Source organism: Labeo rohita, chromosome 16 (genome assembly GCF_022985175.1).
Source record: "Labeo rohita strain BAU-BD-2019 chromosome 16, IGBB_LRoh.1.0, whole genome shotgun sequence".
Classification (NCBI taxonomy): domain Eukaryota; kingdom Metazoa; phylum Chordata; class Actinopteri; order Cypriniformes; family Cyprinidae; genus Labeo; species Labeo rohita.
In genome coordinates, this window is record NC_066884.1 from 16,918,957 (window position 1) to 16,935,418 (window position 16,462).

At 37.5% G+C, this 16,462-nt stretch overlaps 1 protein-coding gene across 2 annotated transcripts in view; it reads right to left on the reverse strand.

Annotated features, from left to right (window-relative positions):
* The window catches only part of mindy3 (MINDY lysine 48 deubiquitinase 3), a 56,814-nt gene extending 41,247 nt beyond the window's left edge, over positions 1–15,567 (reverse strand). The window contains exons 1-11 of one of the 2 annotated variants that reach the window (XM_051130956.1): positions 15,347–15,567; positions 14,823–15,189; positions 14,466–14,545; positions 12,748–12,808; positions 11,309–11,485; positions 10,991–11,042; positions 10,640–10,754; positions 10,152–10,225; positions 7,747–7,826; positions 7,425–7,495; positions 3,525–3,605 (exon numbers count right to left, since the gene is read on the reverse strand). In XM_051130956.1, the coding sequence (XP_050986913.1) occupies positions 3,525–3,605; positions 7,425–7,495; positions 7,747–7,826; positions 10,152–10,225; positions 10,640–10,754; positions 10,991–11,042; positions 11,309–11,485; positions 12,748–12,808; positions 14,466–14,545; positions 14,823–14,916 (885 nt within the window). In that variant the 5' untranslated portion in view covers positions 14,917–15,189; positions 15,347–15,567. Of the gene's footprint in view, positions 1–3,524; positions 3,606–7,424; positions 7,496–7,746; positions 7,827–10,151; positions 10,226–10,639; positions 10,755–10,990; positions 11,043–11,308; positions 11,486–12,747; positions 12,809–14,465; positions 14,546–14,822 lie in introns of both variants that reach the window. The other variant, XM_051130957.1, reaches the window with a different exon arrangement.
* Positions 15,568–16,462: the final 895 nt, after the last annotated feature.

The following is a 16,462-nucleotide window of genomic DNA, read 5'->3' on the forward strand; positions in this document are numbered from 1 at the left end:
ACAAAGAATTCTGGGAACACTGAGAAACAACTACATGAATCAATGAATCTGTGAACTGAATCAAGCAATTTGACAGAAATACTATTATGAAAGCAGCTGAACTGTCATATTACTGAAGAATGCAACTATGTTTGGAGCACAGCTGCTTTTGGTTACTTCCCAAAAGTGCATCTGACTACAGTGTGGCTAACAGATTATACTGTAGTCAAGCTTAGATTCGGTCTAAAGGTCACTGCACATTGAGTCTGAAATTTTTGCATGTTAAAAAAACAAATACGGCCTCACGCTGTGTCAATCACGTTCGTCTCCGAAACTTTCATCCGTCATAAAAAAAATTAGAATCACGTTCGATTTCTTGTAATTTTGCATCCGTAGCAAGCATTTTGATAGAAAAGGATGACCAATATGAAAAAACCCCCCCCAAAAAACGTATACGAAAATTTCGGACTCAGTGTGCAATGACCTGAAGAAACTTAGGAAGCAGCTTAGGTGTCTGGAAAAGCAGAAGCAAAGGATGGGGAAACTATTAGTGTGTAATGACTTAGATGTTATGGATACTTACCGTAAATTTTACTTTAAGAGCTCTTATGTAGAAAATCTCTACACCGACTATATAGTTACTATACTAACAGACTATAACACAGTACTACCAGCCTACACACAGGAACAATGAAGGGTGATTCATGGGCAGAAGTATGAGATGAGCCTTTGTTAACCCTGAGGATTTTGATCCTGCAGCTCTAATCAGGATGAGAAACATCAATCATGAAAGACTCAGTCAAATACACTTTTAAAAGCACTGCTGCTCCAAACCCATTATGCTTTAACGGTAAATCAACCAGCCCTGTTCAGAGACGTGTCTATTTCTAAATAATACATGAATACATTCTAAGTATAAACATAGAGCAACATTATACTGCCTGAAGTATAGCAACATGGTAACACTGGCACTATCGCACTGGCTATTTTGTAACTCTACAATTCTGGCTGCATTTTGTGATATTTGAGGGAAACATGCACTGCAAGAATCAAAATTGTAAACAAACCTTTTGGATACACTGGATCTGCATTACAAACTTGGCTAGTTTAAAGTTCCAAATACAATTAATAAAAATGATAAGAGTACTCCATCACTGTCAGAAATTTCCTGAACAGGAAGGAAACGAATCATGGACAAAAAGAGTCTCTAGTGCGCACCCTCTCTCAGCACACGCACAAACGCCGGATGAGGATAATGTACTGACAGTAAATGGCCTTAAGTGTAAGACTATGATTAATGCTCGCTGTCAATCTCATTTGCCTCCAGGTGGAAACCTTTATTAGAAACAAGCATTTCCTCTGTTGAGTAAACGGATAAAACACATACCACACTCGCACAAAACTCAGTAAACACTGTAATCCAGTGGGTTTTAAAAAGTCTTGCTCCTATGTAATTGAATAAAGCTTTAAGGCATGATGACATATTACAATGGCAACAACAGCAATTAGGGACATGCCTCAATCTGAAAACCGTGAAAGGAAATGCAGTGTACAAGGAACCCTTAAAGAGAATAAATACAAGATGGGAGGAAAAAAACAAAAAACAAAAAAAAAAACAACTTTTTAATGCTTTCTCTAATTACACTTTATATAAATCGCAGGCATCATTGAGCTGCTATTAATATGTGGGGCATTGAAATTGCTTCTGAATGTGTTCGCTTTTTACTTTCACTTTCGAGATTCGCGATCGCAAACAGGCTTGTCACGGTAACTTTTTGTTGTGCGATATATTACCCCAAAAATAACTGCGATAAGCGATATTGTCATTTTAAGACCATTTTATGCCGCTGAATAAATAATCATAATATAACAGCATAATGCAAGGCGGCCTACAAACTTTCAAATGACAACAAACTTTTAATTTTTAAGAACATTTAGCAGATTGTGTTTTCCATGATAAGTTTTCCATTTTAATGGTTTCATTAAATTGTAATAATCAAAAGCATCTCTAAATAACAGATTTTATTTAAAAACTAATGTATTATTACTATCGCTGTGAAGACCTATGAGTGTCTGTTCGGATATATTATATGACGATAGTTTTTGCCACAATAAATGGTAAAATGTTTACAGAATGACTCTCAGAGCAGTCGTGGAGACTGTTTATGTGTACGTGTACATGTACATTGTGGCGGCAGAGACTGAAAACATCGCGAGTTTCACATGCTTCAGTTTGTGCGTAGGAAATGAAACCACACGTCTGTGCCATTCATTCACACATGAAGAACATGCAGGGTTCATATTTAAATTGTATTTTTGCGGCCTAATATTCATACACGCTAGTCCATATCACGTTTTGATTGAAGCGTACTGACCTACCCTGGATTTATTCACCCAAAATTTGGCAAACTCAGAAACCATAGGGCCCTACTAACAGAATACGCTACTGCTTATACATACAGTCCGAAGGTGGAACGTACCCCTATCCTCAAGTATTAAACCTCAGGGCATAATGTGTCCCATACCATTTGTGCTGTGGACATGAATAATACCTCAAATAGTGCAGCTTGAGGTGTGCTATTACTTTTCCAAGCAATGGGACAACGGTTTTCAACTGGGCAACAATAAAATGGCTAAAAAAAAAAAAAAAAAAAAAAAAAAAAAAAACACACTGAAAGACCGACCTAGGCCATATCTAGGGACCACAATATCACAGAGACTTGGAGTGGGATGTTTTGACATTGGCCAATAAGCAAGTACCAATAACAGTCTAGCAACTAGGACTGGGCGATATGGCCAAAAATATTACAACAATATTTTTCTTATATCATACGGTAACAATTGAACTCTACAGAGTATGCTACCTTTTCATTTAGGGCCCTACAAAATCCATTTTATTTTTTTCCTAAATTCGGTGTGGCCCACTTCTTCATGCAGACTTATTAGCGACACGCACTGACTAGCTGTTGTCAGGTTTATTTCGGCTGTGTGACAGACTGTCAGATGAATGCATACAGAATAAAAATGTCCAGAACTTATCGTCGTTAACAATATAAAGTGATATCGTTTAACGCCCATCACTAGCAGCACCACTCTGTACGGCTGTGAAATCAGCATCTACAGTTCTCACATCCATCATACGGACATGCTTTAACTCCAAGTACTACAGTTACATGAACTGACATTTCCACTCAGATCCGAGATACACCTCACATTAGGCGATCTCTCTCTGTGAACATGTTGAAGTGCCAAATCTGACCGCATGCCGCGTGGGCCGAAGCCAGGACACCACACTGGATGCCTTATAAGTCCAAAAACCTCTTTCTGCCTCTCATCATCCATCCCATACTCCCCCTCTCTTTCTTGTTTTCTCTTCCAGAAGACGTCTAAAGCACTAAATCTATTAGCTAGCACATTCTTGTGTTTTTGAGTCTTCACTCAATAACGAAATAAAAGAAAAGCAAACTGCCAGACTGTTTCAGATAAGAACGAGAGAGAGTTGAAGAGCGAGGAAAAGAAGAAAGGAGCTTATTTTCTTAACTCACCTTAGAGAAGAATACTGAGAGATGAGTCTCGCTGCCAAGGATCCAAATAGGGAACTTTGGAGATTTGAGAAATGCGCCAACCTTTAAAAGCAGAAAAAAGAAACAGCGGTTGAGCGCCAATCTCCATACCGATGCCATGACGGCCAGCTTCATTCCAGAATCCTCACAAACAGGTTGATTCACTGTGATAAGATGATTGCTAATACTTACAGGAACTGCCAACTATTCAATCACTCAGCTTATGAAAATGTTTGAAGATATTCCACACACAAACACTAGAACGTTCACTATAACTAATTATGAATGGCTGATTGTATTATATGAATACTGAAACATGTTCTACATCAGGGATGGGAGACATCAACTCCTGGCCATATATGGCCTCAGAGACCATTTAAATACTCCTTGATTTTATTATAACTAAAAAAAAAAAAAAAAAAGTACTTCAAAGGATTAGATCACTCCTGAACTGAAATTTCCTTCTAATTTACCCACCCACATGTCATCCAAGATATTCATGTCTTTCTTTCTTCAGTTGAAAAGAAACTAAGGTTTTTGAGGAAAACATTCAAGGACTTCTCCATATAGTGGACTTCAATGGGGATCAACAGGTTGAAGGTTCAAATTGCCGTTTCAGTGCAGCTTCAAAAGGCTCTACACAATCCCAGTTGAGGAATAACACCGTGTCTTAACTACAGGCGATGCGACAAGACAAGACTCCAGCAACAAGCAAACTGGGTGTCCACACCACACGCGATGCAACAGTTATCACAGTCATTCAGAAGGGCAGAAGTGCACTGCATTTCCAATGAAATGGGCAAGTTTATGATCTAATTCTTAAAAAAATAACCTTTTTAACATTATTAAATGTACATACTGAGCGACTGATATTGTCTTTGTTATGGAATACACTTATTGGTTCGCACTGAGTTCAGTTTTAATGTACATCTTCTTGCTTTCATTTATTTTTAAGATCTGAGGTAAGCTTTCTGTTGTTGCTTTCAGTATGCCTATAAAGGTCTCACAAAATGATATTCAAATTCACATTACACAACTTTAAATAAAGCACATAATCCATATCTGAGATTAACACTGTCATTGTATGTTGTTGTTCCAGTCGCGACGTTGCGGAAATAGAAATCGTTTCTAAAATAGAAATTTTGCATTTTGCCGTCACGGCTAGTTAGGACAAAAACTCTATTTCAGAATTAACAGAATTAACATTGCGTGCCGCAGTGCCCATAGTTAGGACACGGTGTAAGGGTCTTATCTATCAAAGCGATCGGTCAGTTAAAAAAAAAAAAAAAAAAATTTAATATACTTTTTAACCACAAATGCTCATCTTGCACTAGCTTTGCAATGTGCGTCTACGACTACATGCATTATGTAATCATGCTGGAACTTAGAAAGGTCACGCGTGGTTAGCTCTTCATCGGTGTACTTTGGTTCAAAAAGGTAGGGTAGGGTGAAAAACTCCATTTCATTTTCTTCTCCAACTTCAAAATCATCCAACATCAGTGTTTTACCTTGTTTTGTAAAGGGCATTTGACTTTGGGTCGGTACTTCCGCCTACATCATGCATGACCTTTCCAAATTTTAAGTAATGCATGAAGTCATGGATGCAGAGCTACTGCAAGATGTGCATTTGTGGTTAAAAAGTATATACATTTTTATTTATTTTTCCGAAAATAAATTATTTTTCACTACATAAGACCCTTGGCTGGGATCATGTAGAGCCCTTTGAAGTAGGGATGGACGATATTTTATCGTTTGCGATATACCGGTAAAAATTTTCCCTACAATAAGAATTAGACTTCCCGCGATAACGACGATAAAGTCTAGTTGTTGACATATTTCTGTGTGCGACAGTGCAGCGTGACATGTTGAAGGCAGACGTGAAACTAGTATATGGCTTTACAAACCTGTTGTTATTGGCATGGTTTTTCTCCAAATTAACTTCACCACATAGTCAAGTGTTTAAAACGACCTTTTGTGATCAGCCGTGGTTTCATATCACAGAATAGGGCTGAAATCATACTATATTATAGTATTATAAAGGCTATGTCGAATAGCATTGCATCGTAAATATACTTTATCCTTATAAAAATACCCAAGATTGGTACACAGACAACACAGAACACAGACAAACCATTGTAGCAATCGTATGTTTATTGTCTTCACTTTTCCTCAGTTAAAATTCCTCTATCCTCGTTTTATTCAGCTACAGCAATAACTGGATTAGAGATTCCTGAAGCAACCCCTGTACTACTACTTCTGCTATAAAGCATATGTGGAGTTTCTGCGCAAGGGCGCCTTCCGGCTTCCGAATCAGAAAGAGCTTTAATGCCAAGTGTGTTTTACACACAAGGAACTCGTCTTAATGTTAGGAGCTTCCAGCACAGAAATTACAAACAATTTAATTCACATATTTTCCTTAAAAACCTTAGCTTCTTTTAGAATGAAGAAAGACAGACGTGAACATCTTGGATAACATGGGGGTGAGTAAATTATTAGGAAATTCTGCAGGCACACAAACCACATCCACCAATCAAAACCAAATTAAATGGAACAAGACGAGAGTCAGCAGTTTTAACACAAGACAGCAGAAAATTCAAGAACACAGAGTTCAAAGTGGAGCTCTGCACACTCTACCTACAGCTCAATCTCCAGCAGTGCATACAAACACTAAAAGCCCTCACACTCAGCTCACATCACTCAACAGGTGAGTATCAGCAGCAGATTTAGGCGGGAAGGCGTTCCAGGGGTGGATGGATTAAAGTGATCATGAATATTGTGATGGGGGCTCGGATGGTTCTAAATATGAGGCGATACATTCCTGCATTCCTCTAGTCCAAACACAGCTCACTGCACATATCCTGAAGCTCTGCTTAGCACATTTGCCATTCAAAACAAAGCACCTTCTTAATTACTTTCTCCACAGGTTAAAACAATACAGCCATTCCTGCCCAGGCTCATAAAACATACAGGATGTGTGCACTAGGTGCCAGATCTCTGATGCTCGCCCTTTAGAGGGCAACAAATTGGTTATGGAGCAGGGAAGCATTTAGCTTCAGAAAAAAAAAAAAAAGTCAGTGTCATTTCTCCCCCTGAAACGCTAGACAAATGTTTAAAAGTATATTTAGATTTATTGACTGCTAGACTGAGCATGCACAGAATATATTTAGTGCTATTATTGGCAAGATGTGATTTGCTGGATGTGATGACACATACTTAAAAAAATAAGCAAAGTAGAACACTTTATCTGATTTACATTTATATGAAGTATCCCTTGAAACATAATAAATGGCATTTGCTTAACAGCGAAGCATGCTGAATAATGATGTTTTGTTAAAAGACTTGAGAAAAAATAAAAGAGAAAGAATCAATAAATTGTAAACAGAAGAAAAAAAAAAAAAAAAAGGAAGGTCATGAAAAAGACAAGCCCAAGAACAGCCAAAAAGAAAAAAAAAGACCGCAGAATTTCTGTTGTCCTACACTGAATTTCCATAATTGCTTTGTGTGTGAGAACAAACCTAGAGAATGTTTGTTCCAAATCATAAAAATTCTTCAAACCCCCCCCAAAAAAAAAAAAAAATAGCAAAACAGCCCGTCAGAGTGATGACTGTGACGCCAGTCTGTTCAATGCAGTCAGTATTTCAGTAGGTAATTACATTTCACAAACTCCCTGTGAGATGTACAGCTGGAAAACAGCAAAACCACCAAAGAAACTGTGAGCTTTGGCATCTGGACACTCCGCATCTTTCACACAACACTTGCCAAAATTGGTTTCCAGATTTATCTACACTGTCAACAGTGAGAACACCATCTATACCACATAAATGATAAATCTAACTACAGTATTTTAAGCTCCTGTGAGGGTGCTCATGAGTAGACACCCACCTTGCAATAGCGCAGCGACTCCATTAGTGTGAGGAAGCCAACAGAGGCCTGCTGATGGATGCCACGAAGCTCTAGAGAAAGCGAAAATAAAATAATTAAATTCCTCTGTCAACTGTACAAGAATAAACAGCCTAACATAAAACACTCTTTGAAACCTAATGACCTACGCATTCTCTCAGCAAGCATTTTGAAGCATGCTAAATCTTGAGGAAAATATTAGATAATGCTGCCACCAAGTGGTCTGCAACAACAGCACAACTGTGGCCTACTGTTACTCAAAAGATGCCAATACATTATTATATAGTAAAAATATGAAGCATACTCATTCCAGAACATTCTCTGTCACCGTCCCACACGTTAGACACAGCATGACCCGTCACCAGCAGGTTGATTAGACTTTGGCTAAAAAGTATGGAAAGAAAAAAACTTGATAAAATATAAACACAATCAACACAAAACTGTCAGTGTTCATTATAAATGTACATTTCAGCTTAATATATTGTTACATGTTATAATGAACAGTGCTACAGACTAGGGATGTAACGATACAAAAACTTCACTGTACGATAAATATCACAATATGAAGTCCACGATGCAATATTATTGCGATATTTAAAAAAAAAAAAAGAAGAGAAAATTTTGGACATTTTAAAGTTTAATTATTCTATCTAATGCATTTTGAGAGTTCAAAATTAAGAGATCCAACCCATATTCTTACCCAAGAAAACAAAAGAGAAGTTCACTTCCAGAACAGAAATTTACAGACAAATTACTCACCCCCTTGTCATCTAAGATATTTGTGTCTTTCTTTCTTTAATCGATAAGAAATTATGTTTCTTCTCCAAGTTTGAACATCCAAAATGAACTCTGGTTTTTTCCCGGGTCAATATGGTCAATACAGTTAGGGTACACTGAAAAACTCCCATCTAGTTTTCTTCCCCAACTTCAAAATCACCCTACATCGCCGCAGAAGTACCGACCCAGTGTTTACAAAGTGGACATACAAAGAACATCAAACACCCTTTACAAAAAACGGTAAAATAGCGATGTAGGACGATTTTGACGTTAAAGAGGAAAACGAGACGGGACTTTTTCAACCTACCCTAACTACTGACCCGGATTACGCAGACTACGCATTCGCATCGCAGAGACGGGACAAGACGAGCATTTGAGGTTAAAAAGTATATAAATTGTCAATTTGTTTTGAAAATGATTGATTGTTTCTCTAAATAAAACCCTGCTTCCTCAGCCGGGACCTTTTAGAGCCATTTGAAACTGCATTTTGGAAGTTCAAACTGGAAATTCTGGAATGTTTTCTTCATGAAACATAATTTCTTTATGACACACACATCTTGGATGACAAGGGGGTGAGTAAATTATTTTTACATTTTTGTTCTGGAAGTGAACTTCTCCTTTAAGTCAGAAAAAGTCAGTAAATTCACTTGTACCTAAACTTTAAATATGAAATCAACCTTCTTTCTATTTGTGGTATACCATCTCTTACAATGGCGTTTTAGGAAGTCAAACAAATGCTAAACACGTGCTAAACTCACAGCACATGCAATAAACGAGTTCACTGCATTCACTGTGAACTGGGCCGTTCTGAGTGCGAAAAACATTGAGTCATGAGCTGATCGCCTGTACAAAGTGCACGCTTCGCTTTGAAACTTGCCGTGAAAACAGACTTGAAGGGATTAAGCCATATTGTGCTTTCAATTTCAGTTCGCTTGACAGATACCGTGTCAAAGGAAATTATGTTTCTTGAGGAAAAAACTTCAAGAATTATCTCCATATAATGGATTTCAATGGTGCCGCCAAGTTTGAACTTCCAAAATGCAGTTTAAATGCAGCTTCAATGCAGCTTCAAATGGCTCTAAATGATCCCAGCCGAGGAAGAAGGGTCTTATCTAACAAACCAATCAGTCATTTTCAAAACAAATTGACAATTTATATACTTTTTAACCTCAAATGCTCATCTTGTCTAAGTCTGAACACTTTTTTTCTGGTTCAATACAGTCAAGACCATTAGGGTAAGTTGAAAAACTCCCACATCGTCCTACATTTTGACGTTTAAGAAGAAAACGAGACGGGAATTTTTCGACATATCCTAACTGTGTTGACCAAGGTTACACAGACTACACATGCGTGTCACAGAGACGAGACAAGACAAGCATTTGAGGTTAAAAAGTATACAAGTTGTCAATTTGTTTTGAAATCGACAGATCATTTCGCTAGATAAGACCCATCTTCCTCGGCTGGGATCATTTAGAGCCCTTTGAAGCCGCATTTAAACTGCATTTTGGACGTTCAAACTTGGGGGCACCATTGAAGTCCATTATATGGAGAAAATTCCTGTTTTCCTTAAGAAACATAATTTCTAACTGACTTATTAAAGAAAGAAAGACACAAACATCTTGGATGACAATGGGGTGAGTAAATTATCTGTAAATTTTTGTTCTGGAAGTGGACTTAAATATATTTTAACAACTACACTTTTTGCCCTGAAGACCTATCGTTTCATATCGTCATGTGACCACGATAATATTGAGACAGTTTTGCTGTCACAATGCCACAATATTGATAATACCGTTACATCCCTACTACAAACCAGCATTATACAACACAAAACACATCTATCAGAACACAATCCAATGTTTACAACAGCTGCCTAAAAGTCACATGATCAAATATATTGCTAAGAACTTGAACTCCCATGATGCATTTTACCTGCCGTGGCCATATACAGGGTCAATCAGCGGTTCAGAGGTGTCTTCAATCTCATTCTTTATGTTTTCAATTCCCTTCAAGTTGAAGTCAAGCCATAAATACAAACACACAGACACATGGATGAGCATGGCTTGCAAACGACATGCTACAAAGGGCACAATTTGCCATGTAAACTATCGTTCAAAAGTGTGGCGTCAGTACGATTTTTTTCATTTGGCTTCTGAAAATTCTGCTTTGCCAACAGAATATATTAAACTTTTAAAATGTATTAATATTAATATAAAACAATTATTTTAAATTTAATTAATATTAAACAATATTACTGTTCTCACTGTATTTTTATGATGAGCATATGAGACTTCTTTCAAAAAAAAACACTTACCCCACACTTTTAAACAATAGTGTAGATGAGAAATTGTTGCATTATCTTCTTGCTTTTAAAAGGAATTTTCAAAAACTTTTCATGGGTGGGAAATGTAAAGTTATACCTTTGTAAGTATGACAGAATAGAGGAACAGCAGGACCCCAAATTTGTTCTTCCAAGTGTCATACAGTGACAACACCGCCTCTTTCAACTCGGCAACAGTCCTAAGACTCCTCTTCCTGGGAAAGGAGTAACCACAACATCACTATCAATTAGGAAAGATCCTTACTGACTTACAAGTGTACCCAGAGCTGCGCCCCTTATTTAATTGTGAAATTAGTTGCTTCTGCACTACTGAAGTTTTCTGCCAGGAATTTACATATTTGAAACACGAGAACGAAAGGGTAAGTCAGTGAAGACATAAGGAAAGAGAAGCACAGGTGACGTGGTGTGGAAAGAGAGTTTGTGCACTTACTGTATGATGCTGTGAAACCTCTCAAAGCCAAGCTCCTCAGCAGCCAAAGCAGCTACACACACACCATGCAAAAACACAAATGCATTTAAAAAGACATCCGGAGAAAATTATTTATAAGATCACAGTTAATAAGAAAACACATCTTTGCAAGTTTACACTAGCATGCTGTGTTGGATCATCTACTGCAAATTTAAGCATTCACTGTGAAAAGGGAGTTAAAATATACCAAACATTACACATCAGTGTTAGGTATTATTAAAACTGTCTCTTGGCTCTGATCTGTACAACATCAAGAATGACTGTTGTTAATTTTCTTACTCGGCGTGTCAGTAGGTTGGCTGGACTCGGGCTCTGGGTGGCTGTCAGTGATGTCACTGCTGTCTGTGATTTTAGCACGAGGCAAGGTGGCCAGGTGAAAGGCCTGTGTCTTATTGAGGCAGGCAGACTCCAGGATCTCACTGAGGGTGGAGCACAGGACTGTCCTCTGCTCTTCCTCTGTAAGAATACACAATGCATATTTTAAGCCATGCATCTGAATGCCGTGGTACACCAAGTGAATGCAGTTTTGCAATGAGTAGTCATGCTAGAAAATACTTTTCTCTATAACTGTGTCCCACTGTAGCTGCATGCCATTAACTTTAACTGGCATCAGCCAAATATACTGGGAATTGCCCAAAATTTAAGTGCACAACTGCACACTGTAAACAAACCAGGCATCTGAAATCAGACATCTTAATTGCATTTGCTTTCAAATTCAAATGTCTTGCAAAACCCCATGAAACTAATATAGAGATTAAACAAATTTAAGTTGGTAGGACATGATTGTTCTTTCTGTTATGACGATCAAGCAGCCTTCCTAGCAGGATATCAAATTTACATGGTTATGAGGGCAACAGTTAGCTGTTAGAATGTCAAATATGATCATTACAAAGGTGTAAGGAGGAGACGATGGGAGGAGAAGAAAACAAACAAACAAACAAACAAACAAAAAAAAAATCACGTCAGCTATAAAACAAAAGGACACAATGGCACAACGCTGTCACATGTTCTTTAATTTAAAGTGATCTAAAAAAATAGACCAGAAAAGCCGTAGTATTATGGTTGACAGGTAAGAAAGGTTTTAAAGAACGCTACTTTAATAATTGGACTGCAGGAAGACATAGGGTCAGATTTATGAAACGGGGCGAATTAGCATGAGAGCACAATCCTATGAAAGCGCTGATGGGAGTAGTTCTGCGGGTGATTTATTAACGATGCACAAAGTAAAGAACGTGACCTTAATGACCAGCACAAGCTACGAAGAGCTGCACATACAAGCAGAGTTGATAATAATAATACGTGTGTAATCTACTAACTACACTGGTGCAAATGGGTTAAGACATGCTTTTTTGAGTGGTAAATTATTGAGCAAACACCAGTTAATTTGACTAGTGCAAGTATTTTTTTTTTAAACCAAAACAGGGTTTTTGCTGGTGCAAGCGGTTAGTAAATCTGGCCCATAGTGAAGCACTACTTTCTCCACTTTCAGGCACACAGTAAGACTACAATGTACAAAGCGTAACAAAACTTACAATATGCTTATGTTCATTATTCCACTTACAAGCTATTACATGCTCTAGGAAAAGAATATACTACAACGACTTTGGATTCAGAAAATGACTACGTTTGAGATGCTTATAAATGGCTGGCCTGAGTGTTATCGAGTGGACAAAAGTAGAAACAGGCTGGAAATCCCTTTAAAATAATGCACAACAAACCTGAGATATCTTTCCAGTTTGAGCCTTCAGTGTTAAACAAAATGTTCTTCAACAGGAAAGCCTGAGAAATAACACAAACAAAACACATATCACTAGGGCTCAACTTAACCAGCCGAAAGGTACAATGTGACAACATAGCACATGTCAACACATTCATATCAGTTCAGACAGCAAATGCACCACAATGTTACAAAGAGTTTAAGAATAGGGTAGAACATCCTGTGAATGCACAAATCAGACAGTATTTGTCATAGAAATAGACTGGCTAAAGGCTGGAATACACAAAACAACTTAAAATCTGAACAGATTTTAAAACAGTAGGCATTACCCGTGCCAACTTTATAAATGGTTATAAAGAAAACGTGGGCAAACACTAAACAACTAAAGATCACACAATAGCAACCATTCAAGTTACAAACTCAAAAAAACTCTTCCATTGATGTGTGGTTTGTTAGGATAGGACAATATTTGGCCGGGATAAAACAATTTGAAAATATGGGGGAAAAAAAAAAAATTACAATATTGAGAAAATTGCCTTTAAAGTTGTCCAAATGAAGTTTTTAGCAATGCATGGTAATAATAAAAATTATGTGTATATATTTATACAATTATGGTAGGAAATTTAGAAAATATCTTCATGGAACATGATCTTTACTTTATATCCTAATGATTTTGGCATAAAAGAAAAATAAATAATTTTGATCTAAATAATGTATTTTTGGCTATTGCTACAAATATACTCATGCTACTTATGTGTTTTGTGCAGGGTCACATATGTTCTAAAACTGTCAAAATATCAAACATATTTCATACCCTCCAACTACATTGCATCATAGTCTGAAAAAATAAAAAATCTGAATCTGTGCCCATCGTACACTATGCAACTTTCTGCAAAAATCAGTCAACTGCCTAAAATCTGCAAACCGGCTCTGACTTTTGGCAGCTAGCATTGACTCATCCAGACTGCAAATTGGGACAAAATTCCAGCAAAAGTCGTGTGGTCTACTTAAGCCTTAAATTACTGTGATATAAAGACAGGTCAGAAATTAAAGGAGAAACTTGAAGCACTTTACTAAGGTGTTGGGCAAACATGTGCCACCACAACTGCTCCAATGCACCCTGGCAGTGATTCTACAAAACTCTGGAACTCTACTGAAGGCATGAAATACCATACTGATAATAATAACATATTATGAAGATATAAGATATTCCATCATGTGGTGTTATATAAAATCAAGGTGTTTGGGGGGGATGTCATTATGCTTTGGTCTGGATAATGATATTGTTATTGTTCTTGATGAACGGGTCTTTCAAGTATTTACACTGACATACACTGTATACACGCCCTAGATCGCATGTAATTTAAGTGTTTATCTAATAAAAGCATTTTTGGACAAGGTTGTTAAACAACAGTACAAGCCACTGAATACACTGCAGTTCTGTACCTCCCACCCTCATTTCACTGCTGTCAAAAATTACCCAGCAAACCAATCAGTGACCCCTTGCGTCCTATGGATGGGGTCACTGTCATCCTGGAAGAGAACAGTCCCATGAAGACAGGATAAAGGCAATCACAACATGCCAGCATGATTCTGGTTCATCTAGAATTTTCCTTTAATTTGTCACCAACGTGTATATTACATCACTGCAACGCAGTCATTATATTTCTGATTTCACAAAGGCGTGGATGTAGGCGTGCTTCATTATAAGGCGAATACCTGCACAGGTGCAATGACAGCACACGGTCCACCTTCAAACTGCTCCAGGGCAGAGCGTTCAGCCTCACTGAACACAAAGCCTATAGAAACAAAAAACAGTGAACACAAACCAGAGTCAATGTCACAAGTCTCAGTTTAGCAATTCATCACAATTTATAACCGGGCAAGCAGTCAGGAAGAAGTAACACAGACTTGGCATTGGTCTTCTATGCTGACCACTGCAGATTTATGTTTGCAATACAAGTAATGGATGTATATCCTTTAAACTGAGAGTTTCAACCTTGGAATTCTGAGTCAGCATTAGTAAGACTTCTTTAAATAGCTATTAAAGCATCAAGAACTCTCGAGAACGCTTACCTTGTGACCACCTGCGGAAGAGCGATGAAGGGACTCCCCCGCCACTGGGTCTGCCCCAAACCAGATCCACTACTTCTTTATTAGTATCTGACATTTCTGCTCTTGATTTCCGTTAGTATTAACTCAAACCATGCATCGAGACAAATGGAGATCCTTATGACAGCTAACCGCTGTAGTGAACGCGACGTGGCTAGCGCACTCGTCCTGGCCTGCTTTTGAATTCCGCTGAATCTTAAAGATTTGGTTTTGGTGAGCAGGTGGCATTGGCCACAGATGCTCTACTGATGTGTAAACTGTCCCACAAGCGATGAGTGACCGAACGCTGGCGCCAAAAACGTTAAGGAACGTTAGCTTTTGAATACGCAGCCTGTAACAACAACACACAACAGCTCTATTAACCTCATACAGATTCGGTTTGTGTCTTTTATATTACGTCTTATCTAGTATTCGATTTCTTAATTCAAGGTTTCCCTTCTGTCTATCTGGACAGGCCTGTTATGTCCTGAAGTAACTCACTCACTCACCATACGGTCTGTAGCTTGTTACGTTACCAAACGACCAAAACAAACGTTTAGCTCGTTCCTCCGACAGCCAGTTTTAAAAGCAGCCAACGACTGTCAACGCCACTCGACAACACCCAGAGAAAATACGGAGCAATTCAATGAAAAATGCTCGCTGAGGTAACTGCAGATTGCTCTCTGAACCATTCAGTTTATTTACTACGTGCCTCCACCTCAAGTTCGACTTTGTGAGACATTGGTTCAAATCGAGAAGGTTCTGGTGACGTCGAGCAAGGGAGAAGTTTGATTGGTTTTTCCGCCCATCAATCATACGACAACGTGTGTTGTGCCCGCCTACCATAAGGAGGCTGAGCTTGAATATACAGAAAGCTTGGCAAAGCAATGTTATATAAGAAAGAGATTAGGCAGCCATACATTTTTAACATACCAACCGTGAAGTAGGCGCGCCCACAAAAGCTATAGTGTTGTCTTGTAAACAGTGTAATCTAACAAAGTGTGCAATGAATAGATGGTCAAAAGATACAATTTCTTCTAGATGTATTACCACCTATACATTGTAAATATAGATAAACACTAAATATTTGCACTGCACCATGCAGCAACTTAGAATAACAAGTCAATTTTATGCGCACATGATGAGTATAAATTGGCTTATAATTAAAAATGACTAAATAAATTTAAAAATGTATATAATTAGATAATTAGTGTTATAAAATTACATAACATTTTTATTTATTTATTTATTTTTAAAACTCATTTTCACTACAAAAATTTAAATTAATAAAATAAACTGTATTTAATTAATTCCTTCTCATTGTTGTACAATGTTGCATTCAAACAATATACATACACACACACATACTGCCGCTCAAAAGTTTGGGATCAGTTAGATATTTATTGTTTTTTAAGCCGTTTCTTATGCTCATCAAGGCTCAAAAATACCGAAAAAAAATGTAATGTTGTAAAATATATTATTATGATGTAAAACAATGTTTTTTCTATATTAATATACATTAAAATTTAATTTATATCTGCAATTAAAGTTAAATTTTCAGAATCATTACTCCAGTCTTCAGTGTCAGTGTCAAAACTTATTCTAATACGCTGATTTAGAAACGG